Source organism: Schistocerca piceifrons, chromosome 1 (assembly GCF_021461385.2).
Source record: "Schistocerca piceifrons isolate TAMUIC-IGC-003096 chromosome 1, iqSchPice1.1, whole genome shotgun sequence".
Classification (NCBI taxonomy): domain Eukaryota; kingdom Metazoa; phylum Arthropoda; class Insecta; order Orthoptera; family Acrididae; genus Schistocerca; species Schistocerca piceifrons.
In genome coordinates, this window is record NC_060138.1 from 643309987 (window position 1) to 643335457 (window position 25471).

The following is a 25471-nucleotide window of genomic DNA, read 5'->3' on the forward strand; positions in this document are numbered from 1 at the left end:
CCTGTTGAAAGTTGATTAGCATTTTCCACTGAAAAATTTAGTTCACAATTTCCACATGTCATAGGAAGTTCCTTGGCATACTCCCAGCCGAGCCTTTATCTGTGCATGCTGTCATCTTTCTTTGTAAGGATTTTCAATAAAACTCAATCCTTATGCACATAAAAGAGAGTTTCAGTTCTAAATTTCCATTTGCTGGATTTGTGCCATCAAATAGAGGTCCTCTATATTTTTGTAGTTCCTATTTCACCATTGTTAGTTTTATGCCCCACTGTACTTGCCTTCTTATGTGTTACTAATACCACACTATCAAACCTCAGTCAGTTCACTGGGACTGAATCCATAAATCAAATTTTTGAAACAGTCTGACAGTAAGCCCCACATGTCAGCAGAAAGAAAACTGTCTGACCAATGATATTACAAAGAAAAGCAGTACATATTAAAGTAAGTTGATCATTATAACATGGCTATTGCATATTTACCATCAAAAGATAAATACATATTTATTGTGGAAACCACAAGTTTTCTCATGAAATACTATAAATATTTCAATTAGAATTACATTAATCTCCTTTTCACTATATTAACTGTACAGAGAAGGCATAACATCTTACAATGAAATTTTTCTCATCAGAAATTATATTATTTCATAAAGAAAAATCAGAACACACATACACAATAAATCTAAATATGTACTTTCCTGGTTTCTGTACACACTACACCGATCAATATTATAAAGTTTCTGTGAGGAGGGTACATGTAAAACTAAATAAATTTCATAAATGAGCTGAACTCATTAATTAAGAATGTATTATGAAACACTTTCTATGACCAAAATAAATGCAATAAAAGCCTCATAACTGGGAATAAATTTCCAGTGAAATTATACATTGCATTAAAACCACTTTCAAAATTTAAGAGATTTTTGAAAAGAATGTCATAAATCTAATCAAGATTATCAATATACTCTCAAGTGTGATGTAATAAACATCAAAAAACTATTTTTAGTATAGTCACAGCCATGGTGTTAGACCATATTTGGACAGTTTTTCAAGTGGATTTATTGTACACAATTTATTTACTTACCGATTCTCCCTTGTCACCCTTTTCACCTTTCTGTCCAGGGTAGCCCTACAAATCAGAAAACTTCAGGTCAAAGTTTGCTTGCATTCACAGATGTCCATAGGTATAGTTTTACTAACTATCTGGTGTTTCTCCTATGTCTCATTTGTAGAATTAAAATAGCTTCAATATCTTGGAGCTCTCACATACAGTATCAGTCTAATTAACTCATTACATCACCATGATAGCTTAAAAATAAAGATGAGCAATGGTTTGGTTTTTAAAGCAAATAACAAATTAAAAGAGAGGAGACATTTAGTACTGCTTACATTTAAACATGTGTTTAATCAAAGAAATTAAATGGGCAGACAGATGATACGAACAAAGATTGGTAAAAAATTATTCATAAACATTTAAGACTTAGGAAACACATGTAAATGTTAAAAACAGAACTAACATACCATATTTACTCGAATCTAAGCTGCACTCGAATCTAAGTCACACCTGAAAAATGAGACTCGAAATCAAGGAAAAAAATTTTCCCAAATCTAAGCCATACCTGAAGTTTGAGACTCAAAATTCAAGCGGAGAGAAAAGTTTTAGGCCACACCTCCAAATCGAAACAAAGTTGGTCCATCGTAATATGAGACACAATTTAGGTCGAATAAATGATGATACAGCTACAGTAGTTTGGTTCAAGTCCTAAGCTTAGCAGTTAAGCTTTATCAGGTAGCATTTGCTATGCGTCAGGTGCTCTGTCTGTATTTATACGGGTACCCTTCCTTTTCCATGTCCTTCGTCTGGTTTGAATTGATTGCTTATTTTTCTTTGATCTGATAAGTGCCGTTCTCTTTGTTATAGGTGTTTACGTCACTCTAAGCTGAAAATGTATTACTGTACTGTATCAAGCATTGTTTGTTGCATTCTGATGATGAGTGGTTACGGCTTGTTGCCGATGCGGCATGGCTTGCTTTTGTGCGCGCTACCGCCGCTTACAATTTTTAAAAAAAAAAAAAAAAAAAAAAAGATAGAGAGGAATCATGTCATTATCAAAACAATGGCAAGAGACTGCTATTTGTTGTTACTTACACTGCTGCTTTCTTTGATAATGATCAACAAGAACCAAATAATAGGCTGCGTATGATAGAAGATGTTGTGAACAAGAGTTTGGCTAAAATTTTTCTCCATTTGAAAATCTTTGCAGACACCTCTTTAGTACATTATATTCTGCACAGAAATTAGTCATCTTAGTTTTAAAAATCTAGTCAATAGCCGTGCTTCAATTCTGACTGTATCACTATTATGCATAAGATTAATACGAATATAAACATAATATGATATGTATATTCTTCCGCGTTTGCTGTTGTAGCACTCTAGTTTCGTAGTTTATTAGGCAGACAGGAATTTGATGAGATAACAGCAAACATGAAAGAATACAGCAAAAATGTTTATATTCATATGGTGAAGAGAATACTGCATGTGATTCACAATTCATAAAAGTTCCTATTAGCAACCCTCTCTTCTCACAGGTAGGAAAAAATTCAGAACGTAGAGTTGGCCATATTGACAAACATCCCAAACAGTCTTGCCAGCCGGATTTTTGTAGTACATTGAAATGTTGCTACATTCGAAGATGAACAATATGGAATTTGTATTTACTTCATTGGATAATGTATGAAAATGAAGTGGTTGAAACTCTGGGCGGAGAAAAAAAGCTCGTCTTCCACCTTTTTTTTTATTTTTTTTACTGACGCAGAGGTTTTGGCGCCAGTATTTATCTTTGTGACTGCAAAGCATGCCTGTGTAGCGCTACATATATTCGACGGCAGAAGTTAGTTGTGGCGACACCTACCAACATTTTTCAGAACTTCCGCTTACTTTGCACTCGATTCTAAGCCACAGGCAGTTTTTTTGGATTACAAAAACCGGAAAAAAGTGCAGCTTAGATTCGAGTAAATACGGTACATCTGACCCCAAAACCTGTCATGTATCACTGACACAAATAAAACACACTTTGAAGAATACAGCCATCACATGAAAATGCACACACAAACACAGAGACCAACTAAAACTGTTTGTAAGTTGCCAATCCAGTCATCTGGAAGTTGGGCTCTCAATGATGTTTTGATGGTGCTATGCCATGATCCAACTCTGCAGTTTGGCACTGGATGGTAGGCAGTGGTCTTGATGTGGTGTGTACCTTGGGTCACTGAGAGGTGAGTCAACAGTTGACACTCAAACTTGTTGTCCTCAGTTGGTGGTGACCAGTTTTGGGACTCCAAATCATGTGGTCCATGATAATAAGAGAGTCCTGGCTACACTTTCTGCAGAGATGTTCTTCAATGGAACTTCCTCTGGCCAATGTGTAAACCTGTCCGTCATTATGAAATGAGAGGTGACACCCTGAGAGCAAGGTAGATCAAATATACAGCTTCACAGAAAGTTCCACAAGCTTTGGTTGTACGTTCTGAAAGCTTTGCTCATTGGCAGTGAACACCTGCTTTGCTCATAGGTTTACATCTTGTTTCAATGAGGACCAAGAAGTCTTCCTGAATCAAGTCTTCTGTACCCTTGATGCCAGGTTAAGCCAAGTCATGTAATGTATGGATGACTTCTTGACAGAGGAATGGAGAAATGTATGGTTTGAGTTTACTTGTAAAATTATCACAAAGTACCTTTAATCAACTAGGCAACAATATTGTCTGAATTCTTCACTTTGATGAGTTCTGAGTCACTGCTTCATGCTTTTGCAATTTTTGAAATGAAATACTGGTTGGCAAAATGATGTCTGTCACTCCGGAATGTGTACCACAAAGAATGTTCTTTCCTCCATGAAGGTATCAAATATTTGTGGAGAGCTGAATGAGAAATTCCACATGGTGTAGTTGCCTGGGTGTTGCTTTTTATGGGCACTTATTAAAGGCAAATGTTAATTGTTCGTGTTCTGTGAATGTTGTTAATTCTCTCCCTTCCATAATATAACAAAAGTATTTGACTGCAAAAGAGCCTGCCACTAATTCATGATTATAGGTACTACATTATGTGTCAGTGAGAGACCAGGAGAATAACACAAAAGTTCAGGTGTTGCAATTGGAGTAAAGAAGCACCCATAAGACAGTCTGACACATCAAAATTAAGGAAATATCTGTTCAGAGATAAGTGAGCTAAGTTGCATTAGCTAATTCTTCTTTTAACTTCTTGATCAATTTGTCTGCTTCATCAGTCAATTTAATAGGGTGATTATCCTTCCTTCTGGTGTTCCTGCACCTTTTAAACAGAGCTTATGGATTTCTGTAGTATGCGCTAACATATGTCTGCAGAAACTCATCTGTCCTAAAAAAAAAAAAGCGTAGTTCTACCACTGTTTTAGGATGAGGGAAGTCCTTAATTATTTTTGCTTTTCCTTCTAATGGTGAAATCCCTTAATGTGACACATGATTACTCTAGAATGATACCTCTTTCTTTCCAAAAATCCATTTTCAAACATTAATTTTAAGGTTATTCAGTTATTCAAGAAGTTGTTGCAGATGCAATATATGTTCTCCATCTCATGCTGAACCAATGAGAATATCATCTAAATAGGAATACATAAAAGGTAAATCATTCAAAATGCTACAAGTATATCAATGGAATGTTTGCTCTGCATTGCGTAGATCAGCTGCCATCTTCAAAAATTTGAAGTCCAAATGGTCTGATAACGGTTGTTTCAAGCACATCTGGCAAAAAGGAATACGGTAGTAAGACCAGTTTCTGAGATATCTTTCTCTTAGATTGTCGGCAGATGAAATCTTGTAAATGTGGTATTTGATCATGGTCTGGCAATGTGAGAGCATTTAAAGCTTTATAATCTCCACAGGGACACCAAGTTCCATCTTTCTTTGGAACAAGATGGAGAGGACTATCCTGGTAGCTTTGAGGACAACAAATATCAAGGCATCATCTCCTGAAATTCAAGTATTGCTTGTGCTAATTTTTCTGTCGACAGGCATATGGCTTGTGCATGAACTGGATGTCCTGTTGTGATAGTGCATTGCACGTTAATTTCAGTAACACCGTAATTATGTTTCTTTGTGAGAACATTAAGACATCTCTTCAGAAAGTATTGATACTTGCTTTGAGTCAATATAAAACACTAAACTGTCAGTAATTATGTCAGTACAGTCTACATCAGTGGCTTAAGTTTCTCAATTGAGTAACTTTTTTTGCTTAACAATGAGCAACAGACCATAATGACCAACAATGAGCAACAGACCATAATGACCAACAATGAGCAACAGACCAAGAAATCAGCACCAATAATTGGATGGCAAACATCTGGAAGAACAAACGGCAATGGAAATCTTCTTTGATGGATTCTTTCATATTGCATAGTCAGTCACTACATGTATATATTATGGACCTATTTGAAGTATAGATTTGCTATTTCTAAACATTCTTGTGATCTGATACTGTTGCTGGCAATACAGAAAAATCTGCTCCAGAATCAACCAAAAATTGTTTTTGACAATGAAGGTGAGGTGCATTGTGAATTTGTATCATCTACTGTTAATGGCCCTTTCTACATGCAGGTTTTGAAACCACTGAGGGAGGCAATCTGAAGAAAACATACTGCAAGGAGGATGGATGCTGCATCACAACAGTGCTCCCACACATCACTTATTGTGGGGATGTGGCTCACAGAAACAAATATTCCACTCCTCTACCATCCTCCCTACTCAAGGGATTTAGCACTGACAGATTTCTGGCTTTAAGCCAATATCAAAAAGATCCTCAAAGTTTCATTTTTCCACTAACACTACGAATGAACTTCACAGGATACAAAAAAAGGAGTTTTTATTGTTGTTTCCAGCAATGGCAGGAGTGATTGAAAACGCGTGTGTGTGTGTGTGTGTGTGTGTGTGTGTGTGTGTGTGTGTGTGTGTGTGTGTGTGTGCTGAAGAATCCTGTTTTTAAAGTAAATGTGTACCTATATTTTGGTAATAAATAGTTATAATGAAATCCAGGGAACTTTTTGACTGTCCACCATATTTCACAAGATTTATTTTCCATGATCCTTCCCCAAAGAGGGTAAAAAATTAGGTGGAAACAGATTCTCATAAACAGAACTACAAATTCTATTCAGTCTCTATTTATGTCATCAACCCAGTTCATTAAAGTGGAAGGAAGTCATTCGAACACAAATATACAAAATGCAGGGAATGCAAATGTTCAAAAATTATGGTCTTCAATATATCTGGTGTTACTTTACTATTTGATCATACAAATTTTCTTGAATCATGACACAGCCATTGAGATTCTTCTTCATGAAGGGATCTGTGGGAATGAAAAACTGACCAGTGAAATGCCAGTTCATTCCTTGCCAGTGTAGCAGCTTTTGGAGTAAGCTGATATGGAACTGTTACCTCTGACTGTGATCCAGAAAAAGCAATGTTGTGATACATATGTAGGTTTCATTTCTGTCTTACATAACTGATGACCTCAAAAACAGAGACAGTTTAATGCACAATAACAGCCTTTGCATTACAGTTGTTGAACATGGGAGGTGAAAAGGGCTTTTTACAATACATTGGTGATGAGATCCAATAGCTGCAACAAGAGATTGCCGTTTTAGAACTTCTGACACTGAGAGATGACAGCAAAATGGACACAACAAGATAACAAGCTCCAGCAATTACAGAAGCATCATGAGCATATGATCATGCCAAATATTTATTGCATGCCATCTTGTCCATGTCAACTGCACATTGTCAGCAATCATGAGTATCACCATTTACGCCCACACACTCATCTAAAGCAGCAAGGATAAAAGTCTTTCTCCAAAATCCACTATACCCAACACCCCCCCCCCCCGCCCCCCTTCCTAAAGTGCAGAGCAACTGGGATGTAGGGATACTTGAATTTGATTTTTAATCTGGCTCTTATATGGAAGGCCAGTTGGTGTGTTGATGTGAGTGCAAAGCATGACCAGCTGTTCCATGGTGCTCTTGCGTCTTGATGTGGACTTCACAGTTTGTGTGTAGGCTCTTTGAAACTCAGCCCTCCTCAACCAAAGAAGGATTGTCGAGCATTGGTGATGGTAAGATCTATGCTGGCTTCACTCTTTCAATGGACATCCAGATGCTTTTTTTTCCCATTTTGCAAGATGTCTATAGTGTCATCATCATGTCATAGTACTTGGTGCGACCCAGTATTAGGGTGTTGTAGAGGAGCCTGCACAGTAACTGGGTGGAGCTTGAAGACTGGATGTTCACTGTGGTGGGACACAGGTGGCCATCTCATCCTTGCCACATGGTCATGAATCTGCTGCACCAGCAGCAATAGCACGGTAGTGCCATTTGTTCTGGGAGTGGTGGATGTGGTGTGACGAGAAGGTCCTGACAGTTACACCATGTCCTACCCCTCTGTTGTTAGGTGAGTCAATATCATACTGATATGGTGAACTATACTGAATGGCATTAGTGTTAAATATTCTTGTTGTAACAAAAAATGTATGAATTGTATACTCAATATTCTGTTTCTATTCTGGTTCATGTAGAGGAAAGGCACCACAACTTGCAGTCGGTAGCATATTCCCTAACTCTGCCACCAGTGACCATGAGCTGGCTGCTCTTGCCCTCCTGATGTGAAAATTTACATCAATAACTGTGAAAGTTTATGTGTTTCTCAATCAAAAATATTGACATGTTGGAATGTGATAAAGATGTGTATGAATTTTTTAGTCTGTCACCATCATGTGATGATTGATTTGAGGACCAAATTTCATTGATGAATTTTCAAAAGTCATTGAGTATTAAAGCTTAGCACCAATCAATATATTGAGAGTTGCCAGAAGAGATATTAGGCAACTAGTGCAATTTGAGGAAATCCAAGGAGTTTTATCAATGTTTGAGATGCACAAAACTGAATTTTCATCTCTCTCAACTTCCCAACGTGCAGAAAGTTAATCAAAATAATTCTTTGAGTTAATTCAAAATTTCACTGTTGCACACCCCTGGAAAAAAAAGACTGGTAAGTTCAAGATTTAGTATTTACCACATGTGATTGAAAGTTGTCATAACTTTAACTATAGCACACACTGGTGTTGTTACCTATTTAAAGAGGCGAATGGTGCTGCACATGGTGACTGATTCACTGATGTGTGAACCTGGAAATGAAGCTCACTAGAAGAGAGAGAGATTTTTTACTAGTAAACAATGATTATAAGATGCAGTGTGCAGATGTGGTAACTGAGTGCTGTCAACGATTAAACACTACATCCTGGTGAGGCCAGCAGGGACAGCCAATGTTGCAGGCCATGACCATGTGACACAGAGTTTGCAGGCGAGTGCAGAATGCTGTTGCAAGAGGTATTTAGAATTCTAGGAGGGGTCGACATCAATCAAGTCATCGCCTATTGGTGGTAGCTACCGGGCATCACCAATGTCAAGCAATGCATTCTGGTGGAGGAGAGGAAGGGGGAAGTGGGGGGGGGGGGGGGGGTTGTCTGTAAGCTGACTTAGCAGGCAGTGAGATCTGTGTGTCGGAACCAGGTGGTGGCAGCTGGGCAAAACTGCAGTGAATGGTAAGTTGCTGTCTACACCATGAGTTAGCTTACATAAACAAAGACATATTCGGTGAGTTCAATTCACGCTGACAGACAGTGAAAGTGTATCGTACTGTATACAAACTATGCCAATGTGACTGATTGATTATGATAACTGTATATAACACAGATGACAATTTTGAGTTCAAAATAAATAGCAAACATTTCAGAAGATAGCACAGTGGACATGGAGGACTGGCCTTTGTGGAAAATGGTACTAAACCAGAAAACAGGAAATCTGGCCTCAGAGACAAAAGAAACAACAGAGACTTTGACTTCAGAAACACAATTTGAGTCAACCAGCTTAATCACTCAGGTTACAAATACACATTGTAGGTTGGAAGAACACATTTGTGAATCTAGAGATGAGAAACTGAAAATGAAACTGATGTTAAAAACTTTGCGAAGACTTTTTTATTGCATCATATGTTTTATTACCCCCATCACTACTTCTCAGGTAGACAATTATCTGTAAGCATGTTACTAAAGATTTTGAGCATAATTTATCAAGATGTAAACCATGGATGGTGATTATAGCTAAATCATTCCAGTTTTCAGTTATATGGTTTTTTTTCTTTCTTTTAAATGCCAGTTTAACCTGAGTGTTAAAACTGCTCAAAATAACTGGTTTCTGAAACAACCAATTTTTTTATTTTTTACTCCTGTTAATTTCTGTAATGACATAAAAATTGAACAAAGATTGAAAAATTATGACTCCCTCAGTTTTAGGATAAATACAGTCACAATACTAAATTAAATTGGCAAATAAAAAGATAAGAAAACTTAGTCTGTTCACCATCTGCTACTTTTCACAAAAAGTGGTAAATCACTGAATACTACAAAAAATTGCCAGTATTCTCCTATTAATTCAAATTTTTTGAATCTCTGCTCAAAAATCATATTGTAATCGACACAATATTGTTCTCCAAGTGTACACTCTCAGAAATTTCCCCCTCCAATTAAGACCTATACTATTGTTTGGACATTAGGATTAATCAGTGGCGAACGGTGAAAACTGAGGTTGAAGAACTCTATTTTTCATGTTAATTTGTTCATTATCAAGGGCTACAAGCAGACAAAGATACAGGCAATAAATCACCTATGTTGAGTTTTTATTGTAAACTGCAAATGAATTATTAACTTATAAGTTTTCTCCATATACAATTTCACAAGTCTGTTGTGACTTCTACAGTTCTTAATCTTTTAAGGGAAATGGAGCATTGTACTTCACTGGCACCATGGAACACAAAATACTTTCAAACTAGGGATGTTGCCCCACTGTAATACAACTAATGTCTGATGACAACAGTGTCAAACTATCATATAGAAAGGGTGGGGCAAGTCTCCCACACTGCATGTACATACATACCATCCAATAGGCCATGCCACATGGTAAGAGGTACATTATAGTCTCAGCAATGCTGTACCAATTATTATGGCAAGTGTTTATTGCTCATTTCTGTCACTAATGTTATTAAAACAGTACTGATTGCTTTTCCTATTTTCTATAACAACACAATATTTAAAAGCAATGGGAATTTCACAGATAAAAACTACTAATTTTTCAAAAAAGGTCATTTAAAAACAAAAAAATTATGGCACTGTTGCTATGGCTGTTTGATATTCTGGTTTTTTTAGGCAGTCATTAGTAAAAAATAAAAAACAAACACCAGTTATAACCAAGGCCAAACACATACCAAAAAATATTGGTTATTCAGAACTGAAACACCAGTATCAATTTTAACCAAGTGGTTTTACCATCGCTAATGTAAGCCACCTCAGGTCAGATAATTTGAACTTAAATGTCTACTAGAATCTAAGAACACCACTCTTAGTTCACTGCATCATTTTTTAATATTGCTGAAAATTCCCTGTATGTAGCTCTCACCCACTGATATGCAGACAATGCCTTTAATTAATAGTCTGAAAATAGTGTCGAGGCTTCTGGTCATTCAAACTAGATTGTCTCTTTTCAATGCTGCATCCCTACCCTTTTTCTGATGGGTGTTATGGTTCTCTTCAGATTAGAATTTTCTCTTGAATTTCAAATGTTGTTGAAATGTTTATGGAATTATTGGATCCTGACTCCTTGTCGAATGTCAGTTTTTGACTCAGGTACCACTATGGTTTTCAACAAGGTCTTAACTATACCATGTGCTCACTGCTTTGACTTGGAGCAGACTGGAGTTAAGGCAGTGTGCACATATAAGACCATCAGTCAAATGATCCCATAAAGCTGGCTAGATCACTCACTGAAATAGTGTATGGAAAAATGGACTTACCAACCCAGGTGAAATCCCACAAATATTTAGTCTGTCACCTCATTCCCACATTTGCACAGCTGCAGTGGAAGCAGCTACTCAAATAGCACAGTACTTGTGGAGTGCACATGGGAGTTTCTTAGGCTAGGCAGTAGTTTGAGGTGCTCTGAAGTACACTCGTCTGTTGATATGCAGCAAGTAAGAATTTTAGGAAAGAGTGGTTTATCTGTTAATAAGACTGCATATAGGGTGCTAGTGTGACATGTTATCAAGTACTGCTTGAGTGTTTGGATTCGTACAGGTGCGACTGAAGGAAGACATCAAAGCAACTGAGAGGTGGGCTGCTAGATTTGTTGCCAGTAGATTCGAACAACATGTAAGTGTTACAGAGATGCTTTGGGAACTCCAATGGGAATACCTGGAGCGAAGGCTATGTTCTTTTCAAGAAACACTACTGAGAAAATTTAGAGAACAGGTGTTTGAAGCTGACTGCCAAAAACTCTATTGCCACCAACATACACTGCATGCTAGGACGACGAAGATAAGGTATGAGAAATTAGGGCTCATACAGAGGTATATAAACAGTCATTTGGTCCTCACTTTATTTGCACAGGAAATGTTCACATCTAGTAGTGGTACAGGGTTCCCTCTGCCATGCACCACATGGTGGCTTTTGGAGTATGTATGCAGATGTAGATGTAGATGTAGATATCAAGGTGAAATAGCTATGCTTGCTGTAATACCACTCCTCACATACATCACTTATTTTTCCTCTCTCTATTCCAGATGCAGTACACATACTATACGGACATGAGATTTTCAAATCAAATTCTTATATAAAGTATATTTTTGAAAACTTCATTGTAAATGTATAATTTCTGTGCTGCTAAGAAAAATGTTGTAAGTAGTTCATTAAGAAACATTTTATTTAAAGAAACGTTAAAAATGTATGATTCACTAGAACCACTTGAACTTTGAAATTTGACCCCAGCAGTAATAGTTTGTTTCACATCTAACTACATTACCCAAAAACCTTCATTCGCTGCTTCTAAAGACCATCATGTCTTTTCTGAAAACAGTGTAACTGAACTTATTCAGTAATGTATATTGTTCAGTAATGTATATTTTCCAGAATGTTTGAATTTTAGGTGGTGGTAATTTTGGAAATTTGGTTCCATAGTAATTTAGTGCTAATTTGTCGGCTTCCAAAAATTTATTGCTAATTTTACTGGAATAACATGTCACTGTATGAAATATTTTAGTTAGAAATTGTAAGTTTCCAGAATATTCTTTGCAGGAGTTGACTTTCTAAATCTCAGGGATACAAGTGCATGCCCAAACTTTCGCTACCTGAAACATACCCCATCATTTTTACCATTTTGAGCATATTAACCAATTTTTAATCAAAATAACTTGTCTGGGTAGTGAATATGTGCAGTCTGTTCTTCTCTGTCTTTTATGTTGCTACTTAAAAAGTAATAACTTTGTATTTTAACATTTTCCACTGAAGAGCCAAAGACACTGGTACACCTGCCTAATATCGTATAGGGTCCCCACAAGCATGCAGAAGTGCCACAACATGACATGGCATGGACTCGACTAATGTCTGAAGTAGTGCTGGAGGGAACTGACACCATAAATCCCGCAAGGCTGTCCATAAATATGTAAGAGTACGAGGGGGTGGAGATCTCTTCTGAACAGCACATTGCAAGGCACCCCAGATGCGCTCAATAATGCTCATGTCTGGGGAGTTTGGTGGCCAGCAGATGTGTTTAAACTCAGAAGAGTGTCCCTGGAGCCACTCTGTAGCAATTCCAGATGAGTTGCATTGTCCTGCTGGAATTGACCAAGTCTGTTGGAATGCACAATGGATATGAATGGATGCAGGTGATCAGACAGGATGCTTATTTATGTGTCACCTGACAGAGTCATATCTAGACGTATCAGGGGTCCCAATTGCATGTGCCCCACACCTTTTCAGAGCCTCCACCAGCTTGAACAGTCCCCTGCTGATGTGCAGAGTCCCTGGATTCATACAGTTGTCTCCATATCCGTACACGTCCATCCACTCTATACACTTTGAAATGAGTCTTGTCTGACCAGGCAACATATTTCCAGTCATCAAGAATCCAATCTCGGTGTTGACGGGCCCAGGCCAGGCATAAAGCTTTGTGTTGTGCAGTCATCAAGGGTACATGAGTGGGCCTTCGGCTCTGAAAGCCCTTATTGATAATATTATGTTGAATGGTTTACATGCTGACACTTGTTGATGGCCCAGCATTGAAATCTGCAGCAATTTGTGGAGGGGTTGCACTTGTGTCACATTGAATGATTCTCTGGTCCTGTACTTGCAGGATCTTTTTCCGGCTGCAGTGATCTTAGAGATTTGATGTTTTATCAGATCCCTGATATTCATGGTACACTTGTGAAATGGTCAAATGGGAAAATCCCCCTTCATAGCCATCTCACAGATGCTGTGTCTCATCGCTCATGTGCCAATTGTAGCACTCAGTTGTATCTTGATAACCTGCCCCTATAGCAGCTATAACCAATCTGACAACTGAGACACTTGTTGTCTTATATAGGCATTGCCAACCACAGTGCCGTATTCTGCCTGCCTATATATCTCTGTATTTGAACATGCATGCCTATACCAGTTTCTTTGGAACTTCAGTGTATGATAACCGTCCTGCACAAATCTTTAAATAGGGAACATCCACAAAGCCAGAGTGAGTCTTTACCAACCTATGATATAGAAAATTTAGTAGTATGTGGTCAGTCTGTACATAGCTTTAATTAAGCAGTGCCACAGTTCACATCAAACATTCATTAGTTAATGTTACATGTCAGTCATTTCTGATTGTACTTTCATAGATTAATGTTTATTCAGTCACCATACAGCTTTTGTCAAGCTCAGTTGTTTGTGTAATGCTTTAACTGGACAAATACTGAGTATGAACCATGCATAACTGCCACTTGTTAATTTGGATTGATCACAGTCTACATGAGTTTGATGATCTGAAGTATAACAAATGTGAGCTTACAATATAAAAGCTGTTCCTCATCGAAATGGACAGTAAAAATAAAATATTACCATAAAACTGAAAACCTAGTCTTATGATGTTGTGAAAAGTAATTTAAAATTTTTCCATAGTACCCAGCAACTATTAACTGGACACCAAGAGAAGGAGATTTCCAAAGAACCTGACTGACAGAGATCAGCAAACTTACAAAGTCTTCCAATGTTAACAATTAGTTAAGCTCATGCTCATTTAAGTTTTAGAAAAGTCTTATTTTCTATTAGTAGATGGTCATTTCAGGACATGGTAAAAACAATTGCAGTGTTTAGTATTAAAGTGTTTATATTTTTTGGGATCATTTATGTTTATACTAATCTACTGCTCAACATATAGTCTCTTATTTATTTTTTATCATTTTAAATCCTTCATTTTTTTGTTTATAATTCTACTACAGTTCTTACCATCAAATGGTCATTTCCTCTCATGAATTGCTTTAGCAATGGAATTTTTCCTGGTATGTGCCTTTTATTAACAGTAATATAACTTGGTTGTGTGTGTTACCATTTTAGCTGTTCAATGACTTCTTTTGGAATTTATTTTTTTCAAATATAACACTTAATGTCTCATAAACTGTTTTCTAACAAGGAATTTAGTTGAGCTTTTGTCACTTCATTTCAAAAATTTTCCAGAGCTACTTTAATTAAATGTACTACATTTTACAAAATTGTTAAGGCTTTCGTGGCCACTTGTTGACAAACTGCCTATTGGCTTCTGTCTTGGATTCTTCGGCCGACGTTCATCTAATGATTTTTCTGACGTTTCGCCAGCACGAGTGGCTGGCATTGTCAAAGCTTCACCCTCCACTGCCGGTGGTGAACTGGAGGCGAGCTCGCGGCCGCAGACTACATGTACCTGGCGCGCCAACGTCCGAGGGCTTCTCCGTGGTCATTTCCGGTGTGGTTCTCCTCTTGCTACCTGCGACGGTCATTTGCTGCAGTACGGGCAGCCAGGATCTGTTTACCTTAAGGCCTTCCTCTTTCTTGTTGAAACTGTTCGCGTGTTTTTGGATTTCTACAGCTTCTCTGAACAAGCACATGTGATAGTGCTTCTCTACAGCCAGAATTTCCATGTCGGCGAATTTTATTACGTGGTCGGTCTCATTCAGTGCTTGCTCTGCCACGGCCGATTTCTCCACCTGCCCCAACCTGCAATGTCGCTTATGCTCTTTGACCCTGGTGTTAATTGATTGTCCAGTCATTCCGACATAAACTTTTCCGCATGTGCATGGTATATGGTATATTCCTGACATTGCAAGTGGGTCTCTTTTCTCCTTCACCGATCTAAGACACTCTTTGATCTTCCTTGTCGGTTTGAAAATCGTCTTTACGCCGTGTTTGCGCAATATACGGCCGATTCTGTCCGTCACTCTGGGAATGTATGGCAGGAAGGCCATACCCGACATTTCTTCTACGGACGGAAGTAGAAAAGGACAAGAGACTGCCATTTCTAGATGTGCTGATCACAAGGGACGGCGAAAACCTGAGACACAGCGTGTATCGGAAACTGACACACACGGACCGATACCTGCACAATCTGTCAAACCACCACCCGAGCCAGAAAAGAGGCATGATTAGTACGTTCGTAATGAGAGCAGGACGAATATGTGAGCCTCAACACCTCAAATGAGAAATGCAACACCTGGAAACTGTTCTGCGGAGCAATGGGTACTCCACAAATTACATTAGAAGTGTAACAGAGCCAAACACACGATGAAGTAAGGAACCAGAAAAAGAAACCACACCGGAAACAACCGTGGAGAAGACCTCGGACCACCAGGTACATGTAGTCTGCGGCCGCGAGCTCGCCTCCAGTTCACCACCGGCAGTGGAGGGTGAAGCTTTGACAATGCCAGCCACTCGTGCTGGCGAAACGTCAGAAAATCATTAGATGAACGTCGGCCGAAGAACCCGAGACAGAAGCCAATAGGCAGTTTGTACTACATTTTAGTCCAACTGTTGTAGTGCGGTCTCCCTCTGGTAATACACGATTAACCATATGCTGCCATTAGGCCACAGTTACTAGACTTGGAAGACATTCTGTCCTTCGGCTTATTGGTTTAATGCCATACATATGAAGTGTATATCCAACATAATTTTAGTATGGTGTTAATTACTTTAGGATGTTCATAACTGATATTTTTTGAGTGCTTTTCCTGTATGAAGAACCTGTAACCCCAACTGATGAATTATAATTTCTGATATGTTGTTAAAAATGTTGACTACAGCAATTTCTGATTTTTGGTTGACTTTTGGCATTTGTAATGTTCCTTACACTGATGATTATTTGTTTCAAATAATCTCAATCATGATTGGCTAAATTTATGGATTTCTTCTTAAAATACTGCAGGTTAAATGATTTAACACAATATCTAAAACTTCAGAAATGCATGTGATGACTTTCTTAACGTAAATGTGGCAAATGATCTTCAAGTATAATATCATTACTTGCTAATGATAAACAGTTGTTTCTACAGGAACGCTGCAGTTAACTCATGACTCCAGGTCAGACAATCAATGAACAATAAAATACAATCTTCTCTTTTTTCTTCTCAAATTAATCCCAGAATTGTTAGGCTGGAGCTTCAATTCTAGGACCAACATGTTACTCCAGCCTTGGCCAATGGTAGATGGAGTGTGCATAACCAACTAAGCAGGTACTTCCCCTCATAAAATTCCTGTAATTGCCCTCCCACCCAGAAGACATACATTGTCCCTCAATACACAGAGTAGTAAATGGCTGGTTGGTTTAAAAGAAGGGGGGAGACCAAACTGCTGGGTCATCCGTCTCTTGTTCCAATTAAAATAATTCCACAAGGATGGGAGTAAAGTAATCAAGACATACAAAACACAGCTGGAAGAAAGGAGCACACAATGGGACAAGAAAACCACAGAGAGACATGTAAAAGAGATCAAAACAAAGAGAGCAGATTACCTTGGCTGACTGACCATGAGAATACAATGGAGAAGCCAGCCACTCTGCAACACATTAATACCTCAACCCTAAAAGTACTAGGGTGGAGAACACAGGACATGCACTAAAACATAGATCAAATGATAAAACCCACCCTCACAAATAAAACATAAAACTAAAGCTGCTGTTGGGGCATTGTCGCCCAACACCAAAGGTAGGATGCTGGGAAAGTTAAAAGTCTGCCGCAGAGTGGCTAAAAGTGGGCAGTCCAGCAAGAGGTGGATAACCATCATTTGTGAGCCACAGGGGTGGGTCCTCGCGACGGAGGAGGTAACCATGCATTAGCCACGTATGGCCAATGTGGAGCCGGCAGAGGGCAACTGATTCCCTGTTCAAACAAATTTTCGGCTTGCAGCCGGTCATCATTCAATACCTTGCATGATATTTCAACTCAGCACCTGCCAGTCACCTTCAGGTGAGCTGTTGCAGACTGGCGAAAACTTCCTCCGTTCTGCAATATATAGCACACTGTAACTATTCTGCGCATGCGTCGAAGACTCTATAGATGGACCACACTACCCGCTGGCAGTGCCCTCCCTGGTGGGATGGCGGAACTCAGTCACCCTCTGTGTTGCTGTTTGCTGCGGCCGTCAGCGCAGTCTCTTGTCTTCGATTAGAGCAAATCATAAAGATGATGGAATTCCATGCACTGTGCAGCTAGTAGCCACTGTCACCATTCAACAGATTTTCCTCCAGTCGTATTTTTATGGATTCTTTAATAATGGAGTCCCAGAAAGATGTTGCTGTGGACAAAATGATTGTTTTCTCATACTCCATTGAATGTCCAGAAGAAATACAATGTTCAGCAATAGTAGACTTGCTTGGCTGCAAAAGGCACATGTAGCATTGATGTTCAGTGCAGCGTTCTTTCACGGTGCATGTGGTTTGACCTATGTAAGCCATACCACACTGGCATGCTATCTTGTAAATTCTGGCTTTTCGTAGTAACAGAGTGTCCTTAACTGATCCCATAAGATCCGCAATCTCCGATGGTGGGCAGAAAACCACTTTTCCCTGAAATTTTCAGAGAATTATTGCTATTTTAAACAAAGTGCTGTCAACGAAAGGAAGAAAAGCTAAAGATTGTTCCAGCATGTTCTCCTCTTTATCAACTACCTACTTCTTAGTTTTAACTGTTAGTGCCCTATTAATCTGCCACATGGAATACACATTTTCACTGAATAATGTCTATAGATGGGTGAGTTCTTGAGGTACGCTATCAAGATCTGAGACAGTATGAGCTCTATGAACAAGTGTTTCAAGCACACTCATGGCTTGCAACAGGTGATGGCAACTCGACGCTTGCAGGTATAAATCAGTATGAGTGGGCTTCTGATACACTGAATGCCCGAGAGAACCATCATTCTTCCTTTGAACCAAGACATCCATGAAAGGCCAACAACCATTTTTCTCTATTTCCATGGTGAACTGGATGTTGCTATGAATGGAGTTGAGGTGATGTAGAAACTCAGCAAATTTGTCTTCTCCATAAGGTCACACTATGAACGTATCATCCGCATACCTTCAAAAGCTGTTGGTTTCTGGGCAGCTGACTCAAGTGCTCTCTCCTCAAAATCCTCCATAAAAAGGTTGGCCACCAAGGGAGACAGGGGGCTACCCATGGTAACACCATTAGTCTGTTCAAAATATTCTTGATTATACATAAAATAAGTTGAGGAAAGAGCATGCCTAAACAAAGCAGCGATATCAACAGGAAACATATTACTAATTAGTGTCAAAGAATCTGCAAGAGGAACTTTTGTAAAAAGTGAGACCACATCAAAACTTACTAAAAGGTCTACACTGCTAAGACAAAGAGCCCCCAGTCTATTGATAAAATCAGCTGAGGTCATATGTGATATGAGCACTTGCCCACAAAAGGACTGCATTATTAAAGATTCCACAGAAATATGACTGGCAGAAAATCTGTTGAACCGTGACAGTGGCTACCAGCCGGACAGTGCATAGAATCCCATCATCTCCATGATTTGCACTAATTGAAGACAAAAGAGTGTGCTGACGGCTGTGGCAAACAGCAACACCAACAAGGGCACTGCTGGTGGGCTGTGTGGTCCATCTATCAAGTTTTTGACGCATGCGCAGAATAGTTACAGTGCACTATATATTGAGGAACGGAGGACGTTTTCATCAGTCTGTGATGGCTCACCTGAAAATGACTGGCACGTGCCCAGTTGAAATATTGTGCAAGGTTTTGACTGACGACTGGCTGCAAGCCCAAAATTTGTTTGAACAGTCAATTCGCCAGGAAAATTTTAAAATTCACAACTGATTCCCTGCAAGAGGACCGCATGGAAGACTTCCACGCATTTGCAGTCTCCTTAATGGCACACAGTTAGTTGTGCATATTGTTCTCCCATTCCATCTCCCAAGGCCAAAAAACCCTGCGGCATGAGACAGAACGCATGTCAGTTTCAGAGGTGCCCATCTCCAGAAGCAGTTTCTGCCCAGCCTGTTGGCAAGTTCATTGCCTGGGATTCTGATGTGTCCTGGGGTTCACAGAAACACCACTGAATGACGGGACGGTTCCATGGTATAGATGGACTCCTGAAGAGACGCTACCAAAGGATGGTGAGGGTAGCACTGGTGGATAGCTTGTAGGCTGCTCAAGGAGTCAGTACCCAGGAGAAATGACTCACTAGGGCATGAGTGGACGTGCTCAAGAGCACGACGTATGGCTGCCAGCTCCGCAGTGAAAACACTGCAGCCATATGGCAAGGAGTGCTGTTCAATATGTCCTCCATGAACATATGCAAAGCCTATGTGACCATCAGCCATTGAGCTGTTGGCGTAAACCATTTCATGGCCCTGGTACATGTCGAGAATCAAGAGGAAGTGATAGCGGAGAGTGGCAGGGTTAACGGAGTCCTTAGTGAAATGCGAAAGTTTGAGAAGAATCTGCAGCCTAGGTGTACACCATGGAGATGTACATGAATGGACCTCAAGTAAAGGTGGTAAAGGCAAGGACTCCAGTTCAGACAGAAGGGACAACATGCGAACCACAATCATAGGCCCTGACCTAGGCCGCCAATGTGGGAGAGGAACCACTGTGGCTGGGAAAAGGAGATGGTAATTTTGGATGCACAGGAGAACTATGAATGTGTGCAATGTAACTGGTGAGCAGCTGTGCATGCCTAAACTTCAATGGAGGGACTCGAGCCTCCACCAGGACACTGGTCACCGGACCCTTTCTAAAAGCTCATGTTATAAGGCAAATGCCACAGTGGTGCACAGGGTCAAGTAAACGCAATGCTGAGGGTGCCACCAAACCATAAACCAGACTCCCATAGCCAAGACAGGATTGAGAAATGACTCCGTAGAGCTGCGGCAGTGTAGAGCGATCTGCACCCCAGTTGGTGTTGCTCAGGCAGCGGAGGGCATTGAGGTGCTGTCATCACTTCTGCATAAGCTGATGAAGGCAAGGTAGCCAAGTCAACTGGGCATTGAAAACCAGTCCTAAGAATTGATATGTCTCCACTACAGTGAGTGGATTGCCATTCTGGTTCTGGATGAATGGTGTGACACCGAAAGAAATGCACGACACATGACTTTGCGGCTGAAAACTGGAAGCCATGGGCTAGAGGCCATGACTGCAACTTGTGGATGGCTCCCTGTAGGTGCTGCTCAGCAACACCAGTCCTGGAGGAGCAGTGAGAAATGCAGAAGTCATCCGCATACAGAGAAGGTGAGACCGACAGCCCTACAGCTGCTGCTAGACCATTAATAGCCACTAAAAATAGACACACACTCAATATGGAGCCTTGTGAATGGCTCCCTGTAGGCCCTGCTCAGCAGCACCAGTCCTGGAGGAGCAGTAAGAAATGCAGAAGTCATCCACATACAGAGAAGGTGAGACCAATGGCCCTACAGATGCTACAAGACCATTAATAACCACTAAAAATAGAGACACCCAATACGGAGACCTGCAGAATGTCATTCTCCTGAATATGGGGGGAACTATGGGAGACACCAACTTGGACACAGAAAGTATGAAATGACTGAAAGTTTTGGATAAAAATCGAGAGCAGGCCCCAGAGACCCCACTCATACAATGTGGCAAGGGTACAATGTCGCGAGGTCATGTCATATGCTTTATGTAAGACCACAAAGATGGCAACCAGATGTTGGCATCTAGAAAAGGCTGTTCGGATGGGACACTCGAGGGACACAATATTATCAGTGGTAGAGCGACTGTGGCGGAAGCTGTCCTGACATGGAGCCAGTAGGCCACGTGACTCCACTACCCAACCCAACTGCTGACATACCATATGTTCCAGCAGCTTACAAAGAAAGTTGGTGAGGCTGATGGGCTGGTAGCCATCCACATCAAGTGAGTTTTGACCAGGTTTGAGCACCAGAATGATGGTGCTCTCCCGCCATTGTGATGAAAAGACACCATCACACCAGATCTGGTAGAAGGTGATGAAGAGATGTGGCTTGTAGTCAGACAAGAGATGTTTAATCATCTGATTGTGGATCCAGTCCGACCCAGGAGTTGTGTCAGGGCAATGTGGAAGGGTGCTGAGGAGCTCCCACTCTGCAAATGGGGCATTATAGGGTTCACTGTGGCATGTAGTGAAAAGGAGAACTTTCCTTTCCATCTGACATTTGAGGGTGTGAAAGGCTGTGGGGTAGTTCTCCGATGCACAGGCTTGACCATAGTTCTCAGCAAAGTAGTCAGCAATCACGTTTGCATCGGTAGATAACACACCATTGATGTTAAAGCCAGGGACACTTGTTGGGGTCTGGTACCCAAAAAGACATCTTATCTTCATCCAAACTTTGGAAAGTGATGTATGGCATCCAATGGTCAATATGTACCTCTCCCAACACTCCTGTTTTCGTTGGGTTGTAAGCTGGGAACGTGGGTACTGAGCCACTTAAAGGCTAATAGGTGCTCTATGGAATGGTGCCGCTTATGTTGCTGTAGAGCTCACTGAAGCTCTTTAATTGCCTCTGGCATCCTCCAAGGGTTGAGTTGTGACAGTACATTTTCACAGGGGTTATGCACAATAAAATCTCCTAAAAGTAGGAAAGGTTTAGGGAGTTGATCAAGCAGTGCAGCCAATACGTTCAAGGGCACTGCACCATCTGGAGAAAGATATACATTCCAGACAGTCATTTCCTATGTCATCCTTATCCTGACAGCCACAGCTTCAAGAGGGGTTTGAAGGGGCACAGGTTCACTACATACAGAGTTCAGGACACAGACACAAACTCCACCTCACACTCTATTATAGTTGCTACGGTTCCTGTAATATCCTTATAACTGCAGAGGGCAGTGGTCTGCATTGCCAGGAACCAGGTTTGCTGGAGGGCAATGCAGAAAGCAGGTGTAAAGCTTAACAGTTGCCTTAGATCAGCCAGATGGTGGAAAAAACTGCTGCAATTCCACTGGAGGATTACATGATCATGAGACTGGGAGGGCATGAAACATTCAATGAGGCAGTCTACACCTCAGGGTCACCTGCTGCCACCAGATGAGTACCGGTGCGATTGACATCCATTGTGTCTGAGGGCCCAGTGAGATCTAGGTCCTCAGTGGACGCCAGAATCTCCACCTCATCCTCAGACACAGAGCTTGTAGGTTTGTCCAGCTGGGAGGGCTTCACTGATTCAGTCTCAGGTACTGAGGAGGACTGTGAAAGCCATGCGACCATCTACCTGTGGTTGCTTCAGCTACTGGCGGGTCTCAGCTTTGTCACTGGTAGGAACCTGGGAAGGGAGTGATCCAAGGGATCCATTCCTGGGAAGAGGAGCCGAAGAAGACTTACGCTTCTCTGGCTGAGAAGCAGGGACTGACATCCCTGATGGTGGGGTGGGTAGGTGGGGCAGTGGGGGGGGGGGGGGGGGGGGAGAGGGGGAGGGGGGGGGGGTTGTTGCTCCTGTGCTCCTGAAGTAGGTTGTGCAGGAGCAATAGGGAGGGAAGTGGCCCCCACCATCAAGGGGGCAAGCAGAGTCTGACAGCTATGAGACCCATTTGTACACGGCGGGATGGAAGATGGTAGAAATGTTGTCATAGCGGTGGCATAGGTTGACATTATGTGCACAGGATGTAGCCTCTTATATTTTCTCTTAGCCTCAGTGTAGGTCAGTCAGTCCAGGGTCTTGTATTCCATTAATTTTCTTTCTTTCTGGAGAATCCAGCAGTCTGACGAGCAAGGTGAATGAAGTATTGGGATGTGAAGGACGTACACAATCCTGACAGGTGACGCTGGAAGTACTGTGGGAAGACATATGGCCAAACTTCCAGCACTTAAAGCACTGCATTGGGAGAGGGATGTATGGCTTTACGTTACATCACCTTGACTTTTGTAGGTAATGTGTCACCCTTGAAGGCCAAGACAAAGACACCAGTGGCAACCTGATTATCCCTCGGACCCAGGTGGACGCACTGGATGAAATAGACACCTCGCGGCTCTAAATTGGCACGCAGCTCATCACCAGACTGCAAAATAAGGTCCCTGTGAAATATGATACCCTGGACAATATGTAAGCTCTTATTGGGCATGATAGAAACAGAAACACTCCACAAGTTGTCACAAGCGAGCAGTGCCTGTGACTGGGCAGAGAATGCTGTTTTGATCAAGACTGAGCCTGATTGCATTTTGGACAAGCCCTCCACCTCCCCAAACTTGTCCTCTAAATGCTCCAAAAAAGGCTGAGGTTTCATTGACAAGAAGATTCCCCATAAACTCCCAAACATACGAGGTACCGGGGTGAATAAGCTTCGCTGCCATCGTTAGCCTGGCATTCCTCTCATGGTGAGGCTAGCGCAGGGGGATGATTTAGAATCGTATTTCTTAGCTTTGAAGTTAGATCTTGATCACTTACAGACAGCTGATGTTTGACCACCAGCAAGAGATGTCATATTACGCTTCATGGCATGTCATTCGCCCTGATGCCACCCATTCTGACCAGGGGCCCTTCCCGCGGGTGCCACCCAGCCACAGCAAAGGCCACTCAGCAGGATGGCCATTGCTGGTAGTCCCAATGTCCCAGGGTAACTGGCATCTACTCCTTGGCATAACTGTGGAGTTAACAGGGCAGGCATCAGCAGAGCGATCCCTATGTGGTCAGGGGGCTACAACCAATGGGGCACATGGCGGCCCACCACAACGGACTGGCTACAGTGCTAGATATCAGGCACAAATGAGCAAAGAAGTCCATTATCATTGACAGCACAGAAATTGATATGCACAGAGGCTGGAGGAAAACACACCAAAGAGGGTGACCTCGCCCATCAGATGGAGAATGAGCAGAAGTGCAGATCCACATCGACAAAGGATGCGAGAGGTCTCAATGCATGATGGACACTAAGCACCACATAAGGCGTCCTTCCCCAATTGGCTCACTCTTTGGAAAAATTTTCAAAATTGAGATCAAACCCTACAGGGGACCATCACATAAAGGCCAAAACATGTGAGACTCCTTTTAGTCACCTCTTACGTCAGGCAGGAATACCTTGGTACTATTCTAATCCCCGGACCCACAGGGTAGGGTTTCATATTATCCTTCTGGATAAATGATCTTGAGACAGAATTGCTGATTATACTTTAGACATATTTTAACTTCTTGACGCAAGTACTTCTTTCACAGGTGCTGTTAATAGCTTATATAAGATCATAACCTACTACTTCTTTATAAAAGTTACTACTTTTATATTAAGAATATCATGATAAGCTTTCCAGCCTTCTTTCTTTCCCTTCGTCTCTTGTTTCTTTTTATATAATGTGTAGGGGATGTGTTGGGCCTTGGCAGCACTGGAGGTAAGGTGGTTTATGCTAGAAATATAAGAAACTCCGGAACATGCATTTATGTAACAAAGTAGAATACTTTTCATGCTGATGGCAGACTTTTGTTCTACAGACTTAGTGACCATAGGGATGTAGCAATGTGAGGAACATATCACAAGGGGAGGGAGTTTGTAATGGCCTCAGCATACCTTCCTTACGAGGACAGTGCTCCTCCTCCTCAGGAGATGAAGAGACTGACAGAAGCATGTGCACAACAGGGCAACCATCTATTGGTTGGATACGATGCTAATGCCCACAACTGAGTGTGGGGAAGCATTGACACCAGCAGCAGAGGTGAGTAACTTCTAGAATTTCTTCTAGCTAATAACTTAGAGATCCTCAATAGGGGCAAGGAACATACATTTAGGAATATATGAAGCGAAGAGGTAATTGACATAACCTTCGGTTCCACTTTGATGGGTAGTTATGCCAAACAATGGCATGTGTCTTTAGAGCCATATTCATCAGACCCCATGTATATTGCATTCAAGGTTGAAATGGGCATTAAACAGACCATGTCCTACAAGAATCCCAGGAAAATGGACTGGGAAGCATATAGGAGGGACCTCGACTGAAGCCTATAAGAAGTCAGTACTTTGATAAGGAATCCAGTAGAGTTTGAGGAGGTGGCAGAGAACAGTGACCTCTGCGATCATGACCTCATACCATGACAACAGCTCAATCACCAAGAAGAGCATGAAGAGG

The 25471-nt window shown here is 41.0% G+C and overlaps 1 protein-coding gene across 1 annotated transcript in view; it reads right to left on the minus strand.

Annotated features, from left to right (window-relative positions):
• Window positions 1-25471, minus strand: part of LOC124760357 (collagen alpha chain CG42342-like) — a 641799-nt gene that overhangs the window by 374272 nt on the left and 242056 nt on the right. Inside the window, exon 14 of the mRNA XM_047249099.1 lies at window positions 1084-1128. Within this exon, the coding sequence (XP_047105055.1) occupies window positions 1084-1128 (45 nt within the window). The remainder of the gene's footprint in view (window positions 1-1083; window positions 1129-25471) is intronic.